This window comes from Varanus komodoensis, unplaced genomic scaffold (genome assembly GCF_004798865.1).
Source record: "Varanus komodoensis strain SLA01 unplaced genomic scaffold, ASM479886v1 scaffold2, whole genome shotgun sequence".
In the NCBI taxonomy this organism is placed as follows: domain Eukaryota; kingdom Metazoa; phylum Chordata; class Lepidosauria; order Squamata; family Varanidae; genus Varanus; species Varanus komodoensis.
Window position 1 is genome coordinate 487,470 of NW_025335568.1, and position 23,677 is coordinate 511,146.

Sequence of the window (23,677 nt, forward strand, 5' to 3'; positions counted from 1 at the left end):
GCTAGGTCAGGGCGGGCGGCGCTGCTGGGCGCCCCCCGGGAGCGGGGACCCGCCGGGCACGAGCGGGCGCGAAGGTCGGGGCGGCCTGCCCGCGGGGGACCCGGAGGCCCGGCCCGGCCCGGCCCGGCCGTGTCCCTTCCCGCGGGGCGCGCCCACAGGAGCCGCAGCCGGGGCGACGCGGCCGGCAAGGCGCGCCCCTCCCCGGGAATCAGCCCGTCCCCCGCAGGACCGGATCGCGGCCGCCCTGCCCCGGCCTCCCGGCTGCCCGCGGCTCTTGCAAGCGCGGCCGAGCAGGGCTTTCCGCGGGCGGGCGGGCGGACTCCTCGCCGCCCCGGCTGCGCCCGCACCGTCCTCTCGAGGCCCGAGCCCGTCGGCCGGTACTCGCTTGTGCTCGGTTGCACGGGGCCGCCCTTGCCGTTGGGACGCCCTTCACCACCTTGGGCCTCCCTCGCAGCGTTTGCTTTCACCGTCCCCCCCCCCCCCGAACGTGCCGGTGCCTTCAGCGTGCTCGGTCCCTTGGCTGCTTGCTCCGGATTGCAGCTGGTTTACCGGAGAGCACTGGCCCTGGTGCAGAAGGCGGCGGGCGGCCCGCCGGTTAAGTCCCTCCGGGAGAAATTACCTCCGTTCCCGCCTTGTTGTTTAACCACTGGCGGATTCATTAGGGCTACGTTTGTTCAGCCACTTCGCTGAGGGAGTTCGCTGAAGGCCTCGTAGAAGTGCAGGGAAACGTGTACGATGCTTATTAACTCTCCGAAAGAACGCTAACATTTGCCGAAGCTATGATGATTCTTTTTCTTTTGACCTCCCCATTAGCTTGGATTTATTTATTTCAATGTAGTTGCCGCTGCATTGACCCACGCTTGGGCTCTCATCTAGCTTTAATCATACTTTCAACCAATTTACCCAGAAAAGACGTTAAGCTAACTCACCTGTAATTTCCTAGATCCCTTCTGGACCCCGATCCCCTTTTAAATGGGCTTACACTAGCCATCCTCCTGTCCTCTGGTATACAGGCTGGTCTTAGGGAGCTATGAAAGATTTTGATATGAAGGTCAGCAATTTTGTACTTGGAATGGGTCACCTCAGGCGCTCCATACATTGCTGCCAGGCTCCCTGTTTGTCGAGGGTGCCCTCTGAACCCCAGACTGAGTCCACTGACAGGTTGAGCCTTTTTGTACTCTGCACTGACCCAGAGGGTGGCAGGAGCTGGGCAGCCCCCTGTGCCATCAGCCTGCCAGCTCTGGGTTGGGAAGCTGCCGCTTCTGTATCAGTAGAAATCAAGGCAGAACCAGGCAAGGCTTCTTGGAGAAGGTGTCACGCTAGTGAAAGTCAGCGGCAGAAGAAGAAAAAAAAGAGCAAACGGGAAGCGAAGGATCCCATCCGCGAAGTCCCTGTTTGACCGTCCTGGCTTCCCGTGCATCTCCACAGGAATGGAGCCGGCAGGCAGGGCTGCGGCTGTGTTTTGTTTCCCTGTGCAGCAGCTGCTCACCCGGGCTGCCCCGCAGCATCCTCTCCTAGCGCCAGGGCGGGACCAGCGCTCTGCCAGGGCCCTGCGCGAGAGTGGGGAGCAGTGCCCGGGGGCCTCCGTTTTGGAGCCAGCCAGCCAGCCAGCCAGCCAGAGAGGCTCCCAGCAGTTCCTCCTGATCCTGACATGGCCTCTGGGCAGGAGGCCGGCACAGGAGGGGTTCGCAGGCTGTGCCCCGGTCCCCGCTCAGGCCTCGACGCTGAGAGGTATGCTCTGTTTCCTGTGCAGAAAATGACATCGCGAGACCGCGTGGCCCAGGCCAAATCCCGGGCTGAGAGGGCCCGCCCTCCCACCGTGCCCGTTCCCCAGGTGGAAATCGTCCCGGGGCGCTTGTCGGAAGGAGACTGGCTGTCTCTGCTCTCCTGCGAGGAGGCTGAAGATGTTGTGGGGGACCTCCTGGCGTGGCTACTGGACCAGGTCCTGGACGAGTGCTACAAGGTCTACCTGGCCCGGCAGGTACTCCCCCACCCCCGCCACCAACGGCCGCCTGGGCACGTGAGCAGGGAGGCTGCGGGGCCCGGCTGGCTCCGCATCGGCGAGGGGCCAGCCAGGTGCCTGGGAGGGTGCCCAGGGGCATGCCACGCCGTCCGTGCCAGGAGCGGCTGTGGCTCTGAAGACGCCCGGGCAGGGAAGAGAGCCGGGCAGTGGCCATGGAGGGGCTGCTTGGTCCTGGGTCTTGAGCGCAGCCGCAGTATGAGCGGCAGCTTCCGCGAGCCCCTGCCGGCGCCCGCCCACCCACTGACGCTGCCCACCCCCGTCTGCCGCCCAGTGCATCCCCTACGTCATCAACCAGGCGCGGGAGGCCATGCTGCAGATCGTGGAGTGGCGCTCCCTGGTGCGGGACGACGGCGAGGCCGACGTGCCCGGAGAGCCCACCTGGCAGGAGGACGAGGAGCCAGCCGTCAGCATCACCGACTCCTGGGCCCAGGGCTCTGTGCCGGTGCTGCAAGCCCTGCCCGGGCCGGAGGAGGCCGAGGTACGGCACGGTGACCTGCTCGGGGGCTGCCCGCTCCACACGAGCTACAGCACGTCCTGGGTTTGCGGGGGGCGCGAGGAAAAGTCGGGGAGGAGTTGAGGGAAAGCTGCCCAGGTGGGTGATGACAGGTCTCAGGGGAGGCGGAGGGGACCGGCTGCCAGCGAGCAGCTCAGCTCCACCCGATTCAGCCTTGGCCCAGACTGAGCGAAGCACAGTTGAAACGGGGCCGGGGGAGCCTGGCTTCTCACCCTGGGTCGGGGGTGGCTCGGCCCTTGTAGGCATTAGGGGAAAGGTATGAGCATCATTTGGTCAGAATCACGCCTGCCAGCATGGCAGCAGCGAGCGGCACCGACAGAGCGGGAGGACTGGCCCGTGAACGGCAAAGCAGGGCCGTGCGTCTCGCGTCACCGCAGCAGATGCCTCGGGGCAGCAGCGAAAGGTGGGCGCTCCGAGGTGCCCCTCGCCAGCCCCAGGCCCGCCACGCATGGCGGAGCTAGCCACCGCGAGCGGCCTCCGAGCGCGCTGGCGCCCGCGCAGCTGGGCCCGTGGTCCGCGAATGCCAGCTCCTGGCCTGAGCCAGCGTGCACCTCCTGCCCTTCTGCCCAGCCTTGTTCACGGCAGGGGTGGCCCCCCGGGCTGCTGGGGTGCAGCGCTCCCATCGGGCGGTGGCGACAGTTGCAGTCCAGCGACATCTGGAGGGCCAGCGCTGCCCATCTCCCATCTGCAGCATGTTAAAGTGCCCCAGTGGCTGCTCTTTATGTACCGTGTCAGTATAGCAAAGCCACGGAAAAGACTATCTGGGCAGTTTCTCCCTTAAACTGGACAGAGCAGGGGAAACTGCCAGGCGGGCAAGCGCTGGTTCCCCCCTTCAAATCACCGCTTCCCCTGAACACGTCTCTTCCCACCCCCGCTTTCGAAGGCAGCTTTCTCTGGCCCAACTGCAAAGCCTGGGTGTCCACAGGCCGCCTGCTCACAGAGGCCTTCCCAGAGCCAGAGCTTGCAATCAGTGGGAAGGGGCCAGAGTGTCTTTGGGCCAAGGCAAAACTCTGCATCAGAGTCTCCCGGACAGAAGGCTGCCCAGCTGCATCTCGAATGCCTGCAGTGTGAGAGAGACCACAGCCTCTGTAGCTAGTCCCAGGCAGGGCTGTTGAGCGGAAGATGAACGCAATGAATGACTGAATGGTTCATTCCCTTACAGCGGACTGTTCTGTCCTGACACCCAGCCAGAATCTGGCTTGCTGGAAGGCGATCCCATTCTTCTGTGTCCTGCCGTCTTCCACCTCTCCTCCCAGGGCTTTGTTCAGGTCCCTGGACCACCACGGGGGCTTCAGTCTCCCTGACAGACGCTAGAAGAGAAAGAGATTCCTGACCTGGGTTGCTGACAGCTTCCTCCAGAGGAAGGCATGAGAGCGTCAGCCACCCTCAATTTAATACTAAGAGGGATGACCTAGTGGACAGAATAGCGGTCAAGGTAACGCTGGGGGGAGTGGCCAGGCAGTGCCTGAACTCTCAGTTATGAAGGAGGGAAAGGTTAACCGCAGCCAAGCACGAACCTGGGCGTCAAGAAAGCCGGATCTGGCACCCTCCGGACCATGATCAGCGAGGTGCTGTGGCGACTCACGCATAAGGGGGAAGGTGCCCAAGAGGGGCGGGGAGTCCATGAACAATTCCGACAAGGAAAAAGGTAGAAAAGAGCAGAGGGAGCCCGCATGGCTCCACAGGAAGCTGCCAACCTGGCGGCAAAAGAGAGCGCGTACGGGAGGTGGAAGCAGGGCCAGGCCACAGAGGAAGCATGTAGACGCACCGCAAGGCACTGCAGGGGCGGCACCAGAAAGGCCACAGCAGGAAACAGAAGCAGAGCGAGCCGGAAGGGGCCTCCCGGGCCATCTAGTCTGACCTCCGGCACCAGCCGGCTCCACTCACAACATGCCCACCATGTGCATGTCCAGCCTGTCCTTGAACACCGGCACCGATGGGGCCTCAACGATGAGCTGAGACTAGCAAGGGATGCTAAGCACAACAAGAAAGCCTCCAGGCAGTCTTCTTATTAGGCATTATACTTGCTGATATTAGTAAACAAGAAATGTATTTGATTTTACATGTAATTACTGCGGTGAGGATTGCATTTGCTCAACACTAGAAAAGTGAAGAACCACCCACTGACGAACCGATCCTAAAAAAGATCTTGGACGGCGCAGAAATGGATAGATTGACTTTGTTGTTGAAGGAGAAAGAAGATACTGATTTCTATCAAACTTGGGACTCTCTTTATTATTGACTAGAGAAACGGGACTTCGTATAGATTTAAATCTGTTTTTAAGTCATCATAAATGGGAAAAAAAATGTGGGGGCTGACCCAGCTGGTCCGATGTTTTTGATGATTGATGTTGTTTTTATTTAGGGTTATAATTTTGAATAAAACTTACTATAAAAAAAGAAAGCCTTCAGGCACATCCAGAACAAAAGGCATGAGGAAGAGGAGGGTGCCCAGCCCCTTGCAGCGGACGGCAGCGTGATAACAGAGGGCAAGGGAGCGGCGGAGGCACTCGGTCCCTCCTTCGCCTCGGTTGTCCCTCAAGAACGACTACGACCAAGAGGAAGGACAAGCTGCAGGTGCGACAGGGCCGCCCAAGACTGGCAGGCAGGTGGCCAAGGAGCACCTAGCTGCAATAAACACATTCGGGTCCCCAGGGCCCGGTGGACTCCATCGCAGTGTCAGGACAGAGCTGGCGGAGGAGCTCTCGGGACCACTGGCTGGTACCTGCGATCAGCTTCCAGGCGCGAGATGGCTGGGGAAGGGCCGACATTGTCCCCACCCGCAAGAAGGGGAGAAAGGATGGACCGGGAACTACGTGCCAGTTAGTCTGACATCAATCCTAAAATAATTCTGGAGCAAATTGCTACAAAATCAGCCTGCAAGCACCTTTGAGAAAATGCAGTGACTAATAAGAGCCTGCAGACTAATTTCATTTCATTTTTTCCTGAGTAACCTCCCAGGTGGACAGAGGGAACACTGTGGGCATGATCTGCCTGGACTTTAGCAAAGCTCTCGGCATAGTGCCCCACGACAGCCTGTGAAGCAAACTGGCCAAACGTGGACTAGCTAGGAGAGCTATTCGGTGGAGCGAAGACTGGCTGCCGAGTCAGACACGGGGTGCTCAGCCGTGGCACCTCCTCAGAACGGAGGGAGGGAGGCAACTGGTGGGGTGCCGCAGGCTTCAGCCCTGGGCCCAGTGCCCTTCAACGTCTCTTAAAATAAACTGGGTGGAACACCCTGGAAGACAAAATGACAATCCAGGGCAATCTCGATAAGCTTTAAGTTTGGCCAGAAAGCAACAGAATGAGATTCAGTCCGGAGAAGTAGTAGAAGTTCCCCTCTACGCCTCTCTCTCCAGACCTCATCTGCTATGCTGTGTCCAGTTCTGGCACCAAGATTTAAGAGAGATGCAGAAAAGTTAGAAAGGATCCAGAACAAAGGGGAAAGACCTGCGAGCAGTGCAGGAGCACCTGGACGATGGAGTTCCCTCCCTGGCGATACCTGCCTGATGCCTACTCTTCTTCCTTTTAGGCGCAAGGCGAAAACTTTTTAATTTAAGCAAGTTTTTGGTTGATATAATTTAATTTAATACTTTTGTATTTTGTTATGGATTTTTAATCTTAATTTTTTGTTAAGTTGTTGGTTGTGTTTACTGATGTGTGTGAGTATATTTGAGGTGCTATCATTTTTTTTTACCTTAGTAATATCTTTTATTGTAATTTATACCTGTTTTTATGCTCTAACACTGTAAGCTGCCCAGAGAACCTTCGGGTTATGTGGCAGTATTGACATTGACTTAAATAAATAAACCAATTTTATCTGGGATTTTGAAACACTGCCTGTGAGGAGAGACTGAGAACTGGGCATGTTCAGTCTTGAGAAGAGAAGACTGAGGAGGGACGTGAGATCCCCCTATAAGGACCTCAAAGGCTGGCACAAAGAGGAAGGTCGAAATCTCCTCTCACTGATGCCAGAGTGCAGGACATGGAATAATCAGCTCGTGTTGTGACAGCCTAGCTATTCAGAGTAAAAGCGGACAGCCTCTGAGTGGGATGGTGGGAACTGGTGTCCTGCAACAGCAGGGGTGGACCTGGTGGCCTTCCTGGCCCCTCCCACCCTGCTGTCCTCAGATTCTGTGCTCATCTGTCTCGCTTGTGTCCTTCCCTGCAGGGTCTTTCAGCTGAACTCCCGGAGGAAGCACCCATGGCTGAGGAGGGGCCTGGGCAGGCGGACGCCCCGCAGGTGTCCCCGGGAGCCCCTCAGCCGGAGGAGCAGCAGCGCCCGCAGCCGTCCGTGGGCGACGTGCAGCCCGACACGTCGCGCGGCGCCAGGGTGGTGTTCCAGGGCCAGGCGGAGCCTGCGCCCGTGCCGGCGGCTCCCTCGGCGGCCAGGTGCAGGCCCTCCCAGCAGCCCTACTGCGGGCCGCGGCACTCGGCCCGGCTCGACTACACCAGGAGGCTGCTGGGCAGTGCGGAGAAGTCGCTGCTCTTGCACGAGCTCTCCCAGGTCACTCTGGAGGAGGGGCTCGGCCTGCCGCCTTCCTGCAGCAACCTGCTGCGCATCCAGCTGGGCCGGCCACCCAACATCAAGGACGTCTTCTACGATCAGTCCGGCAACGTCGCCCTCGTCCCGCGCCTGGACCCCGCCCGCCTGCCCAAGAGGTGGGTCAAGCCAGTGGTGGAGGTTGTGGACCCTGACGTGGAGATCCAGCGGCAGGAGGCTCTGCAGACCGTCTCGGGCCGCCGCAGGCAGCATCGCCACCCCAAGCTGCACGGGGTCCGGAGGGCCGCCACGAGCGCAGGCAGCGCCCAGCCTCCCGGGACGCCCCGCCTCGCACCAGGGGAGGGCCCGGCCGAAGCCCCGGAGAAGAGCCTTCCCGAACGGGCGGCCCGTGCCCCGCCCCCCCCCTGGAAGCGTCCTGCAGCCCACCAGCCTCATCTTCGTCGAGCCCACCTTGCTGGTAGAGACTGTCGAGCTGGCGCCCGGCGTGGCCATCAAGGGAGGCGGCAGCCCGCACCGGCACCTCCCACCGGCTCAGGAGGAGGCTGGGCAGGGGCATGGTGCGCTGCAGCCCTCGTGCCCGCCGGAGCCGTTCCCTGCCGGCACCGCAGTGCAGCCCGGCCCAGAAGCCAGGCGCCTGCTGCAGACGCGCCCCGGAGCTGCGCTGTGACCAGATGCCCTGCTGGGTCTCGGCCCCTCAGATTTGCCCTCGTGTAATAAAAGGAAGGCCTTTTGCCACTGCTCTGTCTCGTGGGCTGCCTCAGGTTCGCTCGTTGGGGTGGATGCTCTCCCACAAGCCAATGAGGCCAGTAGTCCAGTATAACCAGTGGTCCAGTGGGGAGGTGCTGGGCACAGGCCTGCCTTGTTGCCCCATGTTCTGGCCCAGAGGGCCCGCCCCAATCCCAGGTACGCATTAGTGGAAAGGTGCGGGGGCTGCTGAGCTTCCGGAAGGTTTCTGCCAAAGACTCCTGAGCAAATTGAGCAGTCACAGAAACCAGCCTCTGGGGTGGGAGGTCAGGGCGGATGGGGCAGGCCCTGGAAGACAGGCAGGCTGGAGAGGAGCCTGGGGGAGGAACAGGCGGGGCCCGGGCAGGCATCGGGCCCTGGGCACACTGGAAGTGTAGGACTGCAGGCTCCAGCATCCCCACCCCACCCCTGCAGGCTGGTGCGAGAAGAGGGGCTCCTTCAGGCAACGGGAGGTCTGGGACGGGGTGGGGGCAGCTGGGCGCCAGATGGCAGGACGGAGTGTGGTGCAGGGGTGGGCTCCTGCCGGGGCTCGAGGGCTGGGGCAGGAGGTCGCCTTCGGGCAGCCCGGGGTCAAGAGCCAGTGAGGCCGGAAGGCGCAGACCAGAAACGGGCCGTGCGCACAGGTGAACGGCCGGGGCAGCAGGACGGGCAGGTCCAGGAGCAAGGCGTGGCCAGGGAGGGTGGGCAGGCACCGGAAAGGCTGGGGCTGGGGCTGGGGCTGGGCTGGTGCCGGGCAGTGGGTGCCAGGTGCCGGGTGCGGCGATGCAGCCAGAGCACCGGGCCGCTGGCAGGACCGCTCCTGGTGCTGTGGCAGGAGCAGCCGTGTGGTGAAGCCTCATGGGCCGCTTTCCGGGGCTTCCGGCTGCACGGCATGATGGCCCGCAGCCGCTCCCTGCACATGCTCTGGGTCCTGCAGGCCCTCGCAGGGGGACCAGGCTCTGATCCTGACACTGAATCCGAAACTGAGCCTCAGAGTTGCAGGTGCCAGGTTTTGCATGAAGAAGGCCATGCAGGTGAGAAAAGCCAACGAGCGAGATGCATAAGCCTTGCGTCCATTGCAGGAAAAACAATGGAAAGGCTCATAATAGCGAGAGATCTAGCAATGCTAGATAGGGAAGGGAGGCTGGCGGCCACACAACACGGCTTCCGCAAAAACAGGTCCTGCCAGACAAACCTTGTGGGATTCTATGACAAGGTTTCGAGATGGCTAGATGGAGGGGATGCAGTGCATGTGGTTTACCTGGGTTTCAGCAAGGCCTTTGACAAAGTGCCCCATGATATCCTGGTTGAGAAACTGAGGAGTTTCGGGATAGACCAAAGCACCGTCCGGTGGCTTAGGGCATGGTTGACTGACCGAAAGCAGAGGGTCACCATTAGTGGGGAATCATCGGGATGGTGGCCAGTGACATGCGGGGTCCCCCAGGGCTCTGTCCTGGGGCCGATCCTGTTCAATCTTTTCATCAATGACATGGAAGAAGGGTGAACAGTCTGCTAATCAAATTCGCAGACGACACTAAAACTGGAGCAGAGGCCACAACTGAGGAGCAGGTACTCCGGATCCAAAAGGATCTGGACAGACTATGGAAGTGGGCAGGAGACAACAGGGTGGCGTTCAATGTGGATAAGTGCAAAGTCTTGCACTTGGGGCATAGGAATAGGTGTCATAAGTGCAGGTTAGGGGACAAGGGACTGGCGAGCTGCACTTGTGAAAGGGACCTCGGGGTGCTGGTCGCCTGCAGGCTGAACATGAGCCAGCCGTGTGATGCGGTGGTCAAGGGGGCAAACGCCACCCTTGGTCGCATAGCCAGAAGTGTGGCTTCTAGATCAAGAGAGGAATTACTGCCACTCTACACGACTCTGGTGCACCTGCAACTGGAGTATTGTGCTCAGTTTTGGGCCCCTCATTACAGGAAGGATATAGCCAGGTTGGAGTCAGTGCAGCACAGGGCCACAAGGTTGGCGGCCGGTTTGCAGGGGATGGGGTATGAGGCGAGACTGGGGGAACTGGGTCTCCAGCCTGGAGAAGAGGAGACTCAGAGGGGATCTGTTGGCGACATACAAGCATGTGAGGGGGTGTCACACGGAGGTGGGCAGAGACCTGTTCTCCCCTGCAGAGGAGGGCAGGATGCGCTCCAACGGAGCCAAGCTCAGGGAGCCAAGGTTTCGTTTGGATGCCAGGAAGCACTTCCCAACAGTCAGGACCCTGAGGGCGTGGAATGGGCTCCCACGGGAGGTGGTTGAGGCCCCATCGGTGCGGGTGTTCAAGGACAGGCTGGACGTGCACATGATGGGCATGTCGTGAGTGGAGCCGGCTGGTGCTGGAGGTCAGACTAGATGGCCCGGGAGGCCCCTTCGGACTCGCTCTGTTTCTGTGTTTCTAACAGCCTGGAACTGGGCAGCGCTTGCTCAGGGCCAGGCTTCCAGGGTTTGCTTCCTCCTCAGACAACTTTCTTAGAGCTCTGCTTGCTTCCCAAGGCCAGGAATTTTCCTCCCTCTGATTGAGGGCCGGCCTTTTCATCATGCAGCCCAAAGGCTTCTCCTTGGGTTGGTTCCTCCTCACTCCCTTATGGGGGAGGCGCATTTCTCTCTGACCTTGTTTCTCGGAGCAAGGGAGGTGTGTCCTTTGCACGCAGGTGTGACACCAACCCCTGCCTGGTGCCGGGATGTCTTGCACCAGGCTGGCCGGCTAAGCCGGTAGCTGCCTTTGGCACCTCTGCTCTTCACATCTTTGCACAAGCTGGTCTTGCAGCTGGGGAACAAGCCCCTCTGCCGGCTTCCCTGAATTTTATCCAGCGGACGACTGCTGGGCTTCATCCCTTGGAGGAATGCGCCTGGACATCTGAGCTGGACTTTACCCCGGCTCAGTCGTTGGCTGGCCTCTGCCCGTATCTCCGCACAGGGGCCTGGGCGGCTGAGGGAAGCGGAGCAGCCGCCGGCAAGAGCGCCTCCCAGCAAGCTCCGCACCAGCCCACCATGTCCCACCTGGACAGCGTGCCCGCCATGGGTGCACTGGGCCTCCTTTCCCACCCTGTCTGGTTCCTCTGCTCCTTGGCCCTGTTCGTGGTGCTCTGGGCAAGGAGGTGGCGGCGGTGGAGCCCTGAGGGCTGCCCCGTGGACCTGAGTGGCCGGACAGCCATCGTCACTGGAGCCAACTGTGGTGAGTCTGCGTGCTGGGCTGGGCTGGCAGGTGTGCCCGGGGCTTCCTGGCGACGGGGCAGGCGCTACCACCCTGTTGTGTGACTCGGACGAGCCTTACCTGGGGAAGTAAGGTTTTCTAATCATTTATTTACGATCTTATGTTGGATCTCCCGTTGGCGATTGTGACTGTTTCTCATTTCCTGTCTACTGAAATGCGAAGTGGGCCAGGAGAGGTGGCTTGACACCAAAATTCACCGACTTCTATTCACACAGCACACAGCTTGCAATAGAATGTTTTCCCTACGGTAAGAAGAAGCACGCGCACACAGAATGGTAGAATAGCAGAGTGGGAGGGGGCCGGGGGGCCCTTGGGTCCACCCCCTGCTGTGGGGGGGGACACCAGTTTACCCCATCCCACTCAGAGGGCTGCCCAGTTGCTTTTTAAATGTCTCCAGTGTGGGAGAGCCCCCCCACCCCTCCAGGCAGCTGGTCCCACTGCCATATTGCTCTGACACTGAGGAAGCTTTTCTTGATGTCCTTCCTGAACCTGGGTTGCTGCAACTTGAGCTGCTTATTCCGTGTCCTGCACTCTGATAACAGTGAGAAGAGATCTTGACCTTCCTTCTGTGATAGCATGTCCCCCCTCGGCCACCTCTCCTCAAGGCCGAACATGCCCAGTTCCCTCTGTCTCTCCTCACAGGGCGGCAGTGTTTCCAGACCCTGGAGAGTTTTCTTGCCCTCCTCTGGACCCATCCAATCGCTCTGAACACAAAAAGCGTTGGGCTCACCACCAGCCTTCCTGCAAAGCAAAGCCTTTGTCCTGCCTCCTGCTTCTCGCCTGTCCCCCCCACATGTCACGGCACTGTGGCAGGTCCAGATAGCCTCTACCCAGAGCAGCTCTGCTGCAGGGCCCTTGAAGCTGTTGCACCTGGTGCGCCAACCAAATCGTGCCAGGCACGAACGGCCTGGCCCTCGCTGCCCGGTTGGCCGGGGGAACAGGGAGGGGACTGCCCAGTCCACACAGCCAAACATTCTGAGGTCCAGCTTGCTGTGCCTGATCTTTGCCCAAAGGCCTTGCAGTCATGTGGCATCTCAGCAAACAAACTTTTGTCCCCGATGCTGCTGGGGAAGAGGCCTCAGCAGCAGCCTAGGCTCATACCTGTGCCCGGTGCATAGCCTCGTGCCCGTGGGTGGGGCAAGTGGCGCTGGGGCCGGGAGCATGCGTGGGCTCCAGGATGCTCAGGCCGGTGCCAAGGGCCCTGGCCACCTACGGAAGAGGATCAGACTGGCCAGTGCTCAGCAGCGAACGGCAGGCGCCCGGACCCTTGATTCGAATCCGCCTTTTGCAAATGATGCCGGCCGCTGCGCTTAGCCACGCTTCCTTGCCGCTCCCGGCCTGGTTGCACGGTGCCATCAGGCCCCACGGGGGGGAGGGCACTTGTTTCCTCCCCCGCCCCCATTTCTTGTATCGGGGGCTGGTGTGGGGAGAGGAGGGGAGAAGCAGAGGATGGGGGCACAGGAGGGGCGCAGCTCCTGTCTCTGAGCACCAGAATCGCAAGCATCGATCTTGAAAGTGCACCGCAGCTCTTCTGGGGGAAAGGTGTTGAGTGGAATGAGGGCTTCCCTTTGCTGCCGCGTTTTTGGAGGCGGGACTGTCTGCAGGCAGAAGCAGGGGAGGGAAGCTTTCAAATGCCCCCTCTCTGCCTGCCCCAACCCCAAAAGGACCACCTTCCTCAGCAGATGGCATTTTTGTCCCTTACCATATCACTTTGATGATGATGATGATGATGATGAGAACACCACCAGAGCTCATGTTCCCATGTCCCACTGTGATTCAAGGAGATGCGAGGGCAGAGCCCACAGACTGCAGCCGACTCCTGGTTCTTGCTGCCTGGGCAGAATCCAACATCTATGCCCCCCGAGGCCCCTCCAAGAAGGGGAGGGAGGCAAGCGGGCAGCTGCATTTGCTCACCGCTGGGTGGGCTGCCGGACCCCTCTCCTCTCCGGCCCAGTCGCGGGGGCTCTGGCCTGCAGGCTTGGTGCCCTGCAGGGGCAGCCGGGCCCCCATCCGCGCCTCGGCGGGAGCACGGAATCAGCAGCGGCTTTGGGAACGGCCCCTCGTGGCACTCGCTGGCCAGGCCGGCCGCAGGTGGGAGCCACGCTCGTGCCCCGCTGCAGGGATCGGCAAGTGCGTGGCTCTGGACTTGGCCCGCCGGAACGCGCGCACCATCCTGGCGTGCCGCAGCGAGGAGAAGGGGCGCGCCGCGCTGGAGGAGATCCGCCGCGCCACGGGCAACCCGCACGTGCAGCTGCGCATCCTGGACACCAGCAGCATGGCGTCGGTGCGCGCCTTCGCCCGGCGCTTCCAGCGCGAGGAGCGGCAGCTCCACATCCTGGTCAACAACGCGGGCGCCTCAGGTACGCGGCGGCGGCGGCGGCGGGGCACGGACTCAGCCGGGCAGGGGCGCGCCAGACCCCCCGGGCGGCTTCCCGGTGTCCCGAGCAGCCCGGCCGCCTTCTAGGGAAACGCTCGCCGGCAGCGGGGGGAAGGGGAGGCGGCCGCCGGGCGGCGATGAAGGGGCAGCCCGCCGTGCGCAAGGCGGGCCGGGAACGGCGCCCCAGCCGCCCCCTCCGCGCCCCACTCGCTGGCCGCCCCAAGGCGTCCCGCCGCGCCTCGCGCGCACCTGGCGGGGCAGCTCCGCCCTCGCCCGGGCAGGCGCCCCGGGCTTCCCGGCGAGGCCCGCCCCCCGCGGCCGCCCTGCCCCCGCGGGGCTCTTGCGCGGGCGCAGCTGCAGCCGCCAGGCCCGCGCAGCCCTCCTGCGCCCCGCGGTCTGTCGGCCTGAGCGCTCGGCGGGGCAGCTCAGCGACGAGCGGCGCGGTCCTGGCCCAGGAAGGGCGGCATCGCGGGGGGGTCTCCTCGTGGAACCGCCCCCGTGGGGGCTGGGCAACGCGGCCCCCTTCTCGCTGGCAGGGCCAGGCCCGCCACAGGCAACTCAAGAACAACTTAAACACGCAGCAACCCAGCAGCTACATACAAACAAGTATATAGCTGCAACATTAGCAATTCAGATCGTTGCAGAAGAAGTAGTTTTTGCCTGGTGCAGGCAGATGTAAAACGGGGGTGTCAGGCAAATTTCCCGGGGGGGGGGGCGCAATCCATTTTGGGCTGTTTCCACATCACGTGCACCACACGGCCCCCAGTTCTGCTTTGCCATTCGGGCTTGAGGGGGGCTTGCATGCCGGTGCGTGTGCTGGCGGGCCGCCTTCTTCCACCGGGTCCTGGGCCACTCCGGGACGCAGCGGGCCCAGTGCTGCCACGGAGCAACTGCCGGCCCCTCGTCTCCCTTGCAGGCCTGCCGCACGGGGTCACCTCCGAGGGCCTGGAGCGGCTCTTTGCCACCAACGTCCTGGGCCCCTTCCTGCTCACCAACTTGTTGCTTGGTAAGAGCCAACGCTTCTGCCCCCAGCTTGACCCGAGGGAAGCCAGGAGGGTCCAGGCCCAGCCATGCACATGGGCCTCCCCCAGGACCCCGAGGAACCGGCACTGCTGTCCCTCGCACAGGGGCCTGGAGGGCAGCCTCTGCTTCCCACGACCGCGCCTGTGCCAGGCCAGAGCCAATCCAGCCCTGCGCGGAGAAAAGAGCGCAGGTCCTGGGGAGCTGAGCATCTGCGAGTGCCCCCACAGAGTGCTGGCAAGGGCTGTGGGCAGGGCCTCCTGGGGGGCTTCCATTCAGAGGGTCTCTGAAAGCAGGCGAGGACTCAAAGCACAGGAGAGCAGCCGCCCGCCCACCCTCAGGGCAGGCCTGTTTCCTGCTGCTCAGCTGGGAAAGGCCAAGCCCCTTTCCCCTCATCTCCCCACCTGCTGCTCAGCAGAAAGAGCCCCCCGCGCCCCCCCAGTCTGGCCTATGCTCCCCACCACCCCTGCAGGTACCATGACAGCTTCCGCCCCCGCCCGCATCGTGAACGTCTCCTCCTTCCTGCACTACTATGGCGAGGTGAACCTCAGGTTCCTGACTGGGGAGGAGCGGCCCAAGTCCAGGGCAGAGGCCTACAGAAGCTCCAAGCTCATGAACGTCGTCTTCTCTGCGCAGCTGGCCCGGAGGCTGCGGGGCACAGGTGAGCTCGCCCCTGCCTCGCACCCCCAGAGCCGGTGAGGCAGGGATGGTGGCGCCTCGGCAGAAGCGACGAATTGAGGAGATGCGTTTAAATTGTAGTGGAGAAACAGGGAATTAGGTTTATGGATTACTGTAGGTGTAGTGCCGAAACAGAGAAATCAAGAATGGGAGTGTACGCAATTATACAATCAAAAGAAAAATGTGAAACAGCTTGTTTGAAAGAATAAGGCATTTACTTATTTATAAAATTTGTATGCCGTCCAATTAATAACATCTCTGGATGGCTAACAGCATGAATAAACTGATGACCCACTCTGGCTGGAATTAATAAAATACAGTAATAAAATTAAATATTAAAACTTATTAAAATATTGATTAAATAAAAACGTCTTAACCTGGCGCCGAAAAACATAATGACAGTGCCAGGCGGGCCTCTCTGGGCAGCGCATTCCACAGTCAGGGTGCCACCGCAGAGAAGGCCCTCCTCCGGGTACTCTGCCTCCTAACATCTTTCCCGGAGGGTTCCCGGAGGAGGGCTTCTGCTGCCGATCTCAGGGGGCGGGAGGACAAATAGGGAAAAAGGCATTCTAAATGCAGGACTTACTGTGTACGGAATGCACTATAATTACCCCTCTGTTCGCCCCCGTCTTCAGCTAGTCCTAATTCTCCAGATTCCCAGTTGTGTCATACTTTGGTCCATGTTTTTAATAAGAGAGGGAAGAAATCTTGCACAAGAAGGAAGAATCAACAATCAGAACCATGCAAAGGGTTTCTGCAGAAACTCAGCAGTAAACAACTCAGTGGAACAGGAGGGAAAGTGGGGGGAACGCGGCCTGAAGGCGCAGTTCTCTGTTCCAGAGGGGGCAGAAGCCACAGCACTCCAAAGCCTCCCCCCACCCCCACTCCGCAGGGATGTGATGACCACCGTGAAGTGGGGTGCAGACTGAACCCTTTCGATCTGGAACTTCATCTTGTCGCGGCGTCCAGGCTCCCTTCCTGGACACGTGTGCCCCCGTCAGCAGAACCACCTGGGGTTCTGCTCTGAGGTGCGGAGAGGCACCCGCAAGGACGTCCTCGCAAGCCGGTTGATGCAGGGAGACGCTCCCTCCGTGCTCGGGCGACAGCCATGCGGGTGCTGGCTGCCAGATCTTGGGCTGTGCAGCCCGTTTGCTGCGGGGAGGAGAGGTTTGCTGCCCCCACTGAGCACCGAGGCAGCGATCCCCGCGTTCGCTTGGCCATTCCTCCTGGGGGGCTCGCAGCACTTCTGCGAAGCCTCACCTGGCAGCCCCCACCCAGGCCCCGGGCCGTGCCACCCGGCCTCCCTCTGCCCACCGTCCCCACGTGATGCCACGAGAAAGAGGGCCTGCTCGGCGGGAGCACAGCGCAGCAGCTCCCACGGAGAACCCAGGCGCTTCCTGCCCGGCCCCTCCTCTGACGCTGCTGGCCGGCCGGGGAGTGACTGCCGTGCCCTCCCGCAGGGGTGTCGGTCAACGCTCTGGAGCCTGGCATCGTCTGGACGGAGATCATGCGCCAGCACAGCTGGTGGGCCCGGCTGCTCTTCAACATCTGCGGCATCTTCCTTCAGGTGAGGCTCAGTGGAGCGGTGACCGTGTGGGCCCCAGGGGGCCGGGCAGCCTGCTGCCCCGTGCGCTGCCGCCCCTCCGGAGACGCGGGAGAGGCCCGCCACGGCTGCCTGCGGCCAGCGCCTCCTGCTCCATTGGACTCGTGTGGGCGACGCGTTCCTGTGGTGGGGCTAAGTGTGGGGCGACTCCTGGCGCCGACCTCCTGCCTGTGCTGGCCCCCTGCAAGCCCCATATGCCCGCTCCGTGCCATGACCCCTCGGCGCCACAGCAGGCGCTCCCTTCCTCCTGCCCCACCAGCGCCAATACCCAGTACAGACTTTGCTGCTGAGCAGCAACCAAGCGGGAACCGGGAAGGACGGCGCGACTGAGCACGAGGTGGTGCTGCTGCCCACAGGGGTGGTCCAGGGAGGGGCGCGCCCCCTTCCCCCACACGTGGCAGCAAGGAGTGGGGAGGCCTCCCAGCCTGCCGCATCCGCAATGCACCCAGTGGGAAAGCAACGGTGGCCCCCCCTGCCGGCGACCGGCACCTGCCCTGCACAGGATGAGCCCGAGGCCCAGCCGGCCCGGGGTGTGTGAGCCCGGCAGTGGCCACCCCGAGGATCCCAGGATGCCTGCGGCAAGGACAGGGCAGTGGGAGGGAGGGTGCCCCAGTCACCTGAAGGGGAGCCAAGCCCTCCCCGCCTGCCCGCAGGGGCCCTGCTCCTCGCTTGCTGCTGCTCACAGGGAGAGGCTGCCCACACAGAGCCAGGGCTGCTTCGGCGGGAAGGCCCAGGGGGCTCCACAGGGGAAGCTGTCCCCGAGTGGCGTGCGTGGCGGCACGTGCCGCGGGAGCGGAAGCGGCAGGCCCCCGAGCAGCAGCCCCACACCTGGCCTGGACCCTGCGCGCAGGGCTTGCTCTGGGGAGGGGCAGCATGCGCCCCCCCCCCCCCCAGCACTTCCCCTCTCTTCCCAGAGTGCAAAGGACGGCGCCACCAGCACCCTGTACTGCGCGGTCGCCAAGGAAGTGGAGGGCATCTCCGGCAAGTTCTTTGACCGCGACTGTAGCCTGAAGGCGCCTCTGGCCCTGGCTGAAGATGTGGAGGTGGGACGCAAGCTGTGGGACGCGATGGCGGAGCTGACGGGCCTCGAAATGAGCGCGAGGGAGTGAGCTGCCAGCGGCCCGGGAGGAGTGCCTCCCCGCGGGAGCCTGCAGGGCGGCATGCTGAGCCTCGAGCCTCAGAGGCAGCCCCCCCTGCGCTTGCTTTGCTTCCCTGCTGGACCTCACGGATCGCTGATTGAGCTGCTGCAATTCTGCTCTGGGCCACTCTGCATGTAACTGTTGCAAGAGAAGCCGGGGGTCAGACTAGATGGCCCGGGAGACCCCTTCTGACTCGCGCTGTTTGTATGTTTCTAAATAAACGTAGCTGACTCTTCACCTCAGTTGCTCAGTGGAAATGTACAGCCAGCACCACGTGGGCCATAAAATCACAGAAGAGCAGAGCGGGAAGGGCCAGAAGGCCTTGGGTCCAGCCTGCTCAGTGCAAGACTCCAGCCAGACCATCCCTCGCAGGTGCCTCCTGCACCCCCTCGGGTGGGAGAGCCACCCCCTCCCTGGGCCGCGGGTTCCACTGCCACAGTGCTCTGATGGTCGGGGCGTTGTGTGTCCAGCTGGAGCCCAGCCTCCTGCAACGTCAGCCCGTTCTTCCACGTCCTGCACCCGGGGGCGACCGAGAAGAGGTCCTGGCCTTCCTCGGTGCGGCAGCACCTCCTGGGCCGCTCCGGGCGTGTGGGCTGCTGGGAGCAGAGGCAGGGCCGAAGGGCCGGCTGCTGTTCTGGCCCCATGTCAGCAGCACCATCCTGGCCTCGGGCCACCAGAGTGGCTGGCCGGCCACCCGCACAAGCAGGAGGTGGGGGGCTGGTGGCCAGGGATTAGCATTCCTCTCCCCGCTGGGCATTGTGAGGGCGGGGAAACTGGCCACTCATTACCAGCTCAACTTCAATCAGTGTTAATAGGAAATCAGGCAACTTGGCCCTCCAGTAGTTACGTCATGCAAACTTTATTAGCGCACCTGCTGGCCCGGCCCCAGTGCAAGCGCGTTGCCACTCCTGGGTGCAGGGAGAACCGGTCACTTCCAGTGGACCTGCAGCTCAAAGCCCTCCTTGCTGACTCTCCTGAGGAGCTTATCATAATCCTTCCGGTGGATGTCTGGGCATCTTTCCAAGTGGAGGGAACTCAAAAGATTCTCTGAGGACAGGAGCAGGTGGATGGTGCGGCTGGACACCTTGCACTGGTGCAGGGAGAGATCGCGGAGCCGAGCCAGGGCGGCGCCCCGGGGCTCCAGCACCGCCTCGAACACCTCATCCAGGCAGAAGGGCACGTCGACGAGGTGCAGGTATTCCAGGCAGGGCGCGTTCCTGAGCAGGGACACGAGGCTCGCTCTCAGCGTCCCTGCCTGCCGGAAAGGCAGCCCATCGTGCAGGTCGGAGAGGATCAGGCTGAACTCACAGAGGTCAGGGAATGCGAGGGCAGCGAGGCTGACGGCACGGCTGGGAGCCTCCTCCGCACCCCGGCGGGGCCTCACCGTGTACAAGAGGGAAGCAGTGAGGCTCCGGAGGTTTGGGCAGTGGCCCAGCAAGGTGTGGAAGGCGAGTTCGTCGTCGGCAGAGAAGCCTTCAAGCGAGAGGGCCTGGAGCTGGCTCCCGAGGCTGGCCACCACCGGAAAAAACTCCCGCAGCGCCCGCACCTCTGCGCTCTCCAGGGTCAGGTGGGTGAGGTGTCTCCACAACAGGAAGCTCCGACTCGGGAACGGGCCGTCCTCCTCGAGATTCACTGTCACTTTTTCCAAGTCCGGGCACATGGCGGAGACCACGGGCAAGGCCTCTTCGTGCACCTCGATCATTTCCCTGAGAGGCAGTGTGAGCCAGGAGCGGGCCTTGTCAGCACAGGTGGCCATCCGTCCCTGCGCCACCTCCTCCAGGGAAGGAAACCCGGGGGTGACGGGGGCCCTGTTAAACTGCTGCTTCTGGAGCAGGCACAGCGCCTCTGGGACAAACTCATTTTCCAAGGACCTGAGGCTGGGCAAGGCCAGCAGCAGAAAGGCCAGGATCCAGCACAGGTCCTGGCTGTGAGCAGTGGGGCAGAGACCGTCCACCCAGAGGAGCTGCAGTGCCGGGCAGCAGTAGGAGCCCACCGTAGGGTCATAGGCCAGGTGCAGGAGGGACTCTGGAGAAAGCTTCTTGCAGTCGGAGATGTCCAGTTCGCAAAGCTGCCGGCAGCAGGAACCCACGGCCGACAAGACCTGCGTGTTGCACTGGGTCTCCGAGAGGTCCAGTTTCTTGAGACAAGTCAACCTCTCCACGAGGTCGACCAGAACGTCTGCGGGGATACGGCTGCAGCCCTGGAGATTCAGCGAGGACAGGTTCTGCCTCAGAAAACAGAGAGGGAGTCGATCAGCAAATGCAGTGCTCAGCTTGCACGGGCACGGCTGGCCAGGCTGCACTGCAGGCCGCAGAAACCTGCTGGTCCAGGAAGGGAACACCCATGGACCTCCGGCTTTCTGTGCTCTCCTCTCGCTCAATGCCTGTCCTGCGGTCACTTCTGTGACACACGGAGACCATGTGAGGGAGAGGCAGACCATCCTGGAGACGGGATGCCCCTGGACACCAGTTGTGGACAGTGCCGCTGCTCTACCCCTGCACTCCCCATGGGATCCCGGCCGGCCTCTGCTGGCAATGGGGTGCTGGAGCCCTTGCCGCGCTCTCTGCCCGCTGGCCAGGCAGCAGCCTGCTTATCATGGCTCGTGGCGCTCCAGGCTGGAGGCCCAGTGCAGCAACCCCAGGTCCACGACGTGAAAGCAGCCTGGCGATACCTTGACACACAAATGGCTTTATGCTAGGCTTCAGGAGAATCGAGTCCAGCTGAGAACACCACTTGGGATAATCTGATTTAGTGGGCCTGAGCCAGAGGTATTGGGAAAAGCCACAGTGGACTCCAATGAATGCCACTAAGATTCTGACCTATAGATCCTGCAACAGCATAGCTTTTCTGGAATCATATGAACTTGCAAACTTTAGGAAAAAATCCCATAATTTAACCGTACAAGAATACATATAAAAACATTAACCAAAAAAGTGCATTTCCCCCCACAGACAAGAGCAGGACAAAACACACGGGGGGATTTGCACATTTCTGGAGCGCGTGTATGAGCAGGCTTGTGCAAAATCTAACTGTCGACGAGGAGACAACGGAACAAAACACCCAACAAGCTGCAAACTGTAGACAGAATGGATTGTACAACATTGGTACATCTCCCGCTCATGGCACAATTCACCTGCTCATCATTAAGGTGGCGCAAAGATGTTTCTTTGGCTGTAAAGGGCTCAACGGCTCCCTATCTGGAACGTGTCCCTGCAGAAGGTGCTCTCCCTATCGGTGGGCTGAATGATACACGAGGGGCCATCCACCATGTCTGTATTGTTCTACACAAGAACCTGGATTTTATTTTCTTCCCAATCAAAATAATTTTCCTAAATAACACCCCTGCTGAAATCTACTCATCTGGGTCACAAGAAGATAGCAGATGGGAGCCGGGGCCTGCAGAACTATTAGGTTCTGATCTATTAAGTCAATAAGTCATGTGCTACAAAGAGGGGGCAAGGAAGCCAAGCCACAGGGAAGCTCCTGTGGTGAGCCAGAAGGAGCAAGAGTGGCATGTAAGAGAGAACAGGAGGGTAGGCCCATCTCAGAGACAGGAACTGCAACCACAACCCCCCGCCCCTTACCTTGCAGCGAACCGTTATCATCTGGGTGATGGTCTTGTTGACCAGTCTTGAGCAGGCACTCAAGTTCAGCTCCATCAGCTGAGGCACAACAAGCAAGTGCAGCCCGGCTCGGGTCAAGCGCCGTTTCTCCCCCATCAACTTGAGCAGCTCCTGGACCAGGGAGCCAGCTGGACAGGACAGGAGAGAACATCGAGCGGTTAACTCATGGCATGGCAGGGGGAGTGTTCTGCTCCAAAAGCTGGGACCCAAGAGCTGGGGTGGCAGAAATCGGGAGAGTCATCGCTAGGACAGTCCCTCATGCTATTCCACCTCTCCCCTAAAGAGCCAAAGGCAGCGTAAACACTCTTCCCTCTTCCATGTTATCCTCACAACAACCCTGTAAGGTAGCTGTGGGCTGGAAAAGAGAGTGACTGGCCTAAGGTCACCCAGCTAGCTTCATGGCCAGGGGTAGATTTGAACCCAGCTCTGATCTCCGCAATCCTATTTTGACATTAACAACTACACAACAATGCGGCAGCTTTATGGAGCAGGGGTCGGCAAGACAACCCAAAGGCAGGCAGCCATAACTCAGTCTAACAGACATCTCTCTCTCCGGCGCCTCTCTTACTTCCTCTCTACCCGAGGACATGCCTGGAAGGAAGATGGGGACCCCCTTTCTATGGTGTGCCTGTCCTTCTCTCAGCCGCACTCAGATGTCTCCTGCAGTACGGAGAGGAACAGAGAGAACAGCAGCGGCGATCCACAGGGAAGTACAGCTGCGGCCCAGCAGCACATCGGAAAGATCATGCTAACTCCGTGCTACCTTTAAGCTACCCACTTGGTTTCCACTGAGCTGCTCTTTGGAGACCACATGCCAGTTGAAAATACACCCTGTCTGGTTTGCTTTGAAACTCTGGGCTGAGTTCAACTGGGCACACGTGGCAAACCACCCTCCTGCCAGGCTCCTCTTCAGTGCGGGAGCCAGGAACCAGGTGCCTCCTTTGGCACAGACCCAGCAGCCGTGGGCATGCCCTTGGCGCCATGCTGCTGGTGGGCTTTAACTGTCCATCAGCTGCAAGCTTCTCACCCAGCTCACTGAAGGGCCCCAGGATGTAGCGGAACTGGTACTCGTCCAGGTAGTTGTCTGTGTAGTCTTTGGTCCAAAGGAGGTGCATATTCTCAGCAATGTTTTCCAGGCACAGTCTTTGCAACAGCGGAACAGCCTTTCTCTTAGGCATGGCACTGATGGAGACAGAAATGTTAACAGAAACACCCTAAGTGTAAAGAAGGAACACGTAGCACACACAACACCAACTGTTACTCATTGTCATATATGTTATCTGCTATTTTTTATAGTTTTAACTGTGCCTTTGGGCTAACAAACCTGTTCGCTTTTATGGGCAAGAATAAAGCGCATATCCTAAAAGAAACCCTAAAGGTATGTTGAACCCAAACTTAGATACGAAAAGAGTGCCAGTGGCCTCCCCGCTCCTCTGCGTGTGCTGGAAGGCTGGGGCCCTGCTCAGAGGGGGAAACTGCAGCGCCCGCGGTCCCAGAAGCCCTAAGGAGGCCGTTTCGGTGAATGGGAGGCAGAGGCGGAGAGCCCGAGCGCCCTGGGACGCTTCCTCCGCGCCGCTCGTCTAAGCCCCCCTGTGGCCACGCCGGCCAGGGGCTACTGCCGGGCCCGGGCGTCGGAGGCGCCCTTGGAAGACCGGAGGCGGCGGCCAGGCAGAGCTGCCCCGGCCCGGGCAAAGGGGCGCGCGGGGCGGCCCGGCCCGGCCCACCACGGGCAGCCCCGACGCGGCCGCCCAGGGGCTCCGCTTCCGGGCGGTCCAGAACTGGCACACAGGACGGCCGGGAGCCAGCGCAGCCGCAGCGAGCACGCGCGCGCGGGCCGGCAGCCGCCGCCCGGGACCGACCTGCCGCCCCGAACGCAGCCAGCGGGCGTGTCCGGACGGGTGCCGCGCTCCGGAAGCGGCCGCCCAGCATGCCCCGCGCTTCCGGAACTCGCGCCGCAAGGCCCGCCGGGATGGTCGCCTCGGCCCCGCCCCGCCCCGCCGGCCGAGGGAGGGCCCAGGCTGCCCGCGCCAGTGCCTGCGCCTCCCCGGGGCGCGGCCTCGTGCCTGGGCGGGCGCGGCGGTTGCTGGTCCCGGGCGGCCCGGCGGGTGGCCTCGTCGCGTCCCCCGAGCAGCGAGCCGGAGCCCGGCCTACCTCGCAGGGCTGCCAGGGCTGCCGGAGCAGGGAACGTACGTGAGGCGCTTTCCGCGGCGGCGGCGGCGGCGCATATCCTCAGTCGGGGCGGCCTCTCGGCGGGGA

The 23,677-nt window shown here is 61.5% G+C and overlaps 4 protein-coding genes across 8 annotated transcripts in view; 3 read left to right on the forward strand and 1 right to left on the reverse strand.

The window, feature by feature from the left end:
• Positions 1-1,756: 1,756 nt before the first annotated feature.
• On the forward strand, positions 1,757-7,708 carry CUNH2orf81 (chromosome unknown C2orf81 homolog). The gene is given in 4 exon segments (XM_044428425.1): positions 1,757-1,981; positions 2,295-2,511; positions 6,719-7,425; positions 7,427-7,708. Coding segments are annotated over 4 exon segments (1,431 nt in total).
• Positions 7,709-10,697: 2,989 nt separating this feature from the next.
• LOC123023160 (retinol dehydrogenase 12-like) lies at positions 10,698-17,976 on the forward strand. 2 transcript variants are annotated; one of them, XM_044429588.1, is made up of 6 exons: positions 10,698-10,942; positions 13,102-13,341; positions 14,275-14,364; positions 14,851-15,039; positions 16,517-16,623; positions 17,574-17,976. In XM_044429588.1, the coding sequence occupies exons 1-6, from the start codon at positions 10,759-10,761 to the stop codon at positions 17,766-17,768; spliced, it is 1,005 nt and encodes a 334-aa protein (XP_044285523.1). In that variant the 5' UTR covers positions 10,698-10,758; the 3' UTR covers positions 17,769-17,976. The 2 variants fall into 2 exon arrangements, with proteins under 2 accessions (XP_044285523.1, XP_044285524.1); XM_044429589.1 differs by having other exon boundaries at positions 17,666-17,885.
• Positions 17,977-18,641: 665 nt separating this feature from the next.
• Positions 18,642-23,319, reverse strand: LOC123023159 (F-box/LRR-repeat protein 4-like). The gene is made up of 4 exons (XM_044429587.1): positions 23,281-23,319; positions 22,449-22,603; positions 21,383-21,549; positions 18,642-20,022 (listed from the first exon to the last, which is right to left on the reverse strand). Exons 2-4 carry the CDS (start codon positions 22,597-22,599, stop codon positions 18,727-18,729), a joined length of 1,614 nt encoding a protein of 537 aa, XP_044285522.1. The 5' UTR covers positions 22,600-22,603; positions 23,281-23,319; the 3' UTR covers positions 18,642-18,726.
• Positions 23,320-23,468: 149 nt separating this feature from the next.
• Positions 23,469-23,677, forward strand: part of DCTN1 (dynactin subunit 1) — a 69,344-nt gene continuing 69,135 nt past the window's right edge. For all 4 annotated transcript variants that reach the window (XM_044429512.1, XM_044429513.1, XM_044429514.1 and 1 more), the window contains exon 1: positions 23,469-23,607. The gene's annotated coding sequence lies outside the window, so the exon portion shown is untranslated. The remainder of the gene's footprint in view (positions 23,608-23,677) is intronic.

Bases quoted from the DNA above. Each gene is read 5' to 3' on its own strand.
- LOC123023160 (XM_044429588.1), top strand. From the start codon at position 10,759: ATGTCCCACCTGGACAGCGTGCCCGCCATGGGTGCACTGGGCCTCCTT. The intron at 10,943-13,101 runs GTGAGTCTGCGT...GCCCCGCTGCAG, and splicing joins CGTCACTGGAGCCAACTGTG to GGATCGGCAAGTGCGTGGCT. The intron at 15,040-16,516 runs GTGAGCTCGCCC...GCCCTCCCGCAG, and splicing joins CCGGAGGCTGCGGGGCACAG to GGGTGTCGGTCAACGCTCTG.
- LOC123023159 (XM_044429587.1), bottom strand. From the start codon at position 22,599: ATGCCTAAGAGAAAGGCTGTTCCGCTGTTGCAAAGACTGTGCCTGGAA. The intron at 21,550-22,448 runs GTGAGAAGCTTG...TGTCCTGTCCAG, and splicing joins GGGGCCCTTCAGTGAGCTGG to CTGGCTCCCTGGTCCAGGAG. The intron at 20,023-21,382 runs GTAAGGGGCGGG...TTTCTGAGGCAG, and splicing joins TGATAACGGTTCGCTGCAAG to AACCTGTCCTCGCTGAATCT.